The 3,257-nt window shown below is 50.9% G+C and overlaps 1 protein-coding gene across 1 annotated transcript; it reads right to left on the bottom strand.

Moving 5' to 3' along the window:
* Positions 1-663: 663 nt before the first annotated feature.
* LOC123131392 (cytochrome P450 89A2) lies at positions 664-2,569 on the bottom strand. The gene is made up of 2 exons (XM_044551079.1): positions 1,475-2,569; positions 664-1,385 (listed from the first exon to the last, which is right to left on the bottom strand). The coding sequence occupies exons 1-2, from the start codon at positions 2,522-2,524 to the stop codon at positions 888-890; spliced, it is 1,548 nt and encodes a 515-aa protein (XP_044407014.1). The 5' UTR covers positions 2,525-2,569; the 3' UTR covers positions 664-887.
* Between the last annotated feature and the right edge of the window lie 688 nt (positions 2,570-3,257).

Genomic DNA, 3,257 nt, shown 5'->3' with positions numbered 1-3,257 from the left:
CATATGATAGTGGAGGTGGCCTTTTTCATGCTTGTTGTGCGATGATGTGGCATGCAGCATGTTGAGAGAAAATAGTTAGTAGGGACTAACTATTTAGATATAGCAGATATAGCACAATTGAGATGCAATCCACTACTAGTAACGAAGGACTTGCGTTAGCTGAATCATCATTTACGTATCCACACATGGCTAGAACTATCGGAAGCGGATCCTCTAACATCCTCAAGGGATGTCACGAAGCTACAGTGAAATGCGTGTGTAAAATAGAAAAGGGATGTCAGGGTTACTGTAGCAACTACTGTGCGGATTTACCGTAGCATATACAAAAATAAATCAAAAAATTATTTTATTGCACCATAATTTTGTTTGTATGTAATATTTGTAAATGTATATAGTAGATTATAATTTGTAAATTAATTATAATTATTTTAGGCTTAACCATATGAATGTGAAGAAGGGATGTCACGATTGCTGTAGCTTATGTGACATCTCTTGAGAATGTTAGAGGATCCGGTTTCAGAACTATCAGCGTGATTGTCGTGGCCATATTTAACTTTAAACTGCCCCGCAAATTTTAGAGGATGTGTTGGTGATTGAACCTGTCACATAAATATTTGTTGCATTCACGACTTGGTCTTGCTAATTCAAACATGACTTGGTCTATTACGGTACATATGGCATACTTTATTGGAAACACAGGTGGTATGAAGGATAAACTAAACAAAAATAGTGGTACACAATCCAGCGTAACATTTTATCTGGATACAACTATTTATATCTTGAACTTATTAAACTCTAGAGAGCTGATAGATCAAGTTAGCTAGCAGCAAATTGTATATTGTATGTAGTTACTCCGACAGAACAATGATGGACGACGATCAAGCTAGCTAGCTAGTAGCATGGCATGGCACGACCTTGGCACGGAGTGGGTGCTTCATGACCATGGTGAGCTCCAGCGTGTCAGTGAAGTCCACCGGCTCGCCGGGCACCTCGCTCCACTGGAACGCCCTCACCATGGTGGCCACAAGGAGGTTGACGTGCAGCAGCGAAATGTCGATGCCAGGGCACATCCGGCGGCCGGCACCGAAAGGTATCATTTTGATCTCCTTGCTCCCTGTGAGGTCCAGGTCCTCCCCCTCACCACCCGCCAGGAACCGCTCCGGCCGGAACCGCGTGGGGTCCGGCCACACCTTCCTGTCCATGGCCATGTCGCCCAGCGTGAAGTTCACCGCCACCTCTTTCGGCACGGTGAAGCCGTCCAGCGCCGCACCGTTCTCCCCGGCCGCCGCATGCGGCAGGATGAAGCGCGACGGTGGGTGCCGTCTCAGCGACTCCAGGACCACCGCCCGGAGGTACGGCATCTGCGGCAGGTGCTCCTCCACGACCTGTAAAAGTTTTGGTTTTTTAAAAATATTAGTACATATGTGTACGTGTTTATTGAATTCACACTCACAAATATTGATTTTCGCTGGACCTGGCCGTCGGCGAAGTTGTGTATTTCGGCCCGGAGCTTCGCCTGGATCTCCGGCCGTGTGGCAAGGTTCGCCATGGCCCACTGCAACACGTTGACCGTAGAGTCGTCCCCGGACAAGAGTTCCGTGCACAAGGCCACGATCTGGCCGTCCGTCAGGTGCCTGCTGCTGCCGCCGCCATCTTCCTCCGGGATGCGGAGGCCGATGAGCGAGTCCACGTAGCAGTCCATTTCAAAGCTTTCGCCGTAGGTGTTACGCCGCGCACGGCACGCTCGGATCAACGGGATGAACACCTCCTCCTGCCGCCGGCGCATGGACAGCATCCTCTGGTACCGTCTCCAGAAGAGGAGCTTGCTGACCTTGGGGTTGGACCCGAACACCTGGAACCCCACCACCTCCTTGAGAAACTGCCTCTGCAGCGACGTGACTGCCGCGATGGCGGCATCGTCGAGCCCCTGGCCGAAGCACATGCAGGCAAGCACGTGGAAAACAGCCTCATGCAGGAGCCCCTCGATGACGACGACCCCTTGGTTGCTTCGCATCTGCTGTGCGATGCCGTCGGCGAGGCCCGAAGCGGCACGCCGACGGGCGGCGGCGTACCGCGGGATGCTGGACGGGTGGAGCGCCCGGCCGGTGAGGTTTTGCCGGAGCGCGCGCCACAGCGGGCCGTATGCGGCGGACGTGATGTTGTGCTGGTCGCTGGAGAAGATGCGGGTGGCGAAGTTGGCCGGAGGCCGGTCGGCGAACGCCGAGCCGCGCTGCACGAGGACGCGGTGCGCCACGGCCCGGTCGGCGACGAACACGACAGGGAAGGAGGGGAGGAGGTAGAGTGTGAAGACGGGGCCGTACCATGAGCGTGCCACACGGACTACCGACTCGATGTTGACGCTTGTCCAAGCGAGCAGCAGCAGCGGACCGAAAGCCGTCAGCGACGTTGGCCCAGGCGGGAGGAACGACGAGCCCGCCGCCTTGGCCTTGCATAGGGACGAGAATACAAGGGACAGGGTGAGGCACAAGGAGATGGAGAGGGAGTAGTACACCCAGTCCTCCATGGCCCCCTCAAGATGCCTACCTTGAGTCGAGTGAGAGGCTGCGCTTCGCTTCTTCATCTCTTTTTATAATGTCAATCGATCGGCACTTCGGTAGCGAGTGATTGAGTCTCCAACACATGCGTGTGCGTCCTTTGAAACTTGTAGGGCAGTTTAAAATTAAATAAATAAGGCCACGACGATCACGCTGATACGACGATCACGCTGATAGCTCTAGCCATGGGTACGTACGTAGATGATGATTCAGCTAACGCTGCTCCTCTATTGCGACTGGTCCATCGGTACTCAGATCATCGCATCTCACGTATGTCTATATATGCATATTTTAGAGCGTAGATTTACTCATTTTATTTTATATGTGGTTCGCAATGAAATATTTAAAATGATTTATATTTAGAAATGGAGGGAGTAGTGTCGATCGGCAGCAACGAGTGAATGAGTGGCCAGTGACAGGTTCAATCACTCACATATGTGTACGTCCTCTGAAACTTGTACAGTATGGCAGTGTCAGATTAATTAAATATGGCCACGACAATCACGCTGATACCTCTAGCCTTGCCATGGGTACGTACGTAAATGATGATTCAGCTAACGTAAATGATGCCATTGTTACTGGTCTATCGGTTAATCAGATCATCGCATCTCACGTATGTCAGTTACATATATGTATATTTTAAAGTGTAGATTTACTCATTTTATTTCATATATAATTCACATTGAAATCTTTACAATGAAT

This window comes from Triticum aestivum, chromosome 6A, assembly GCF_018294505.1.
Source record: "Triticum aestivum cultivar Chinese Spring chromosome 6A, IWGSC CS RefSeq v2.1, whole genome shotgun sequence".
Lineage (NCBI taxonomy): Eukaryota > Viridiplantae > Streptophyta > Magnoliopsida > Poales > Poaceae > Triticum > Triticum aestivum.
Note: the sequence above shows the minus strand (reverse complement) of the source record. Positions and strands in the feature narration are given on the sequence as shown.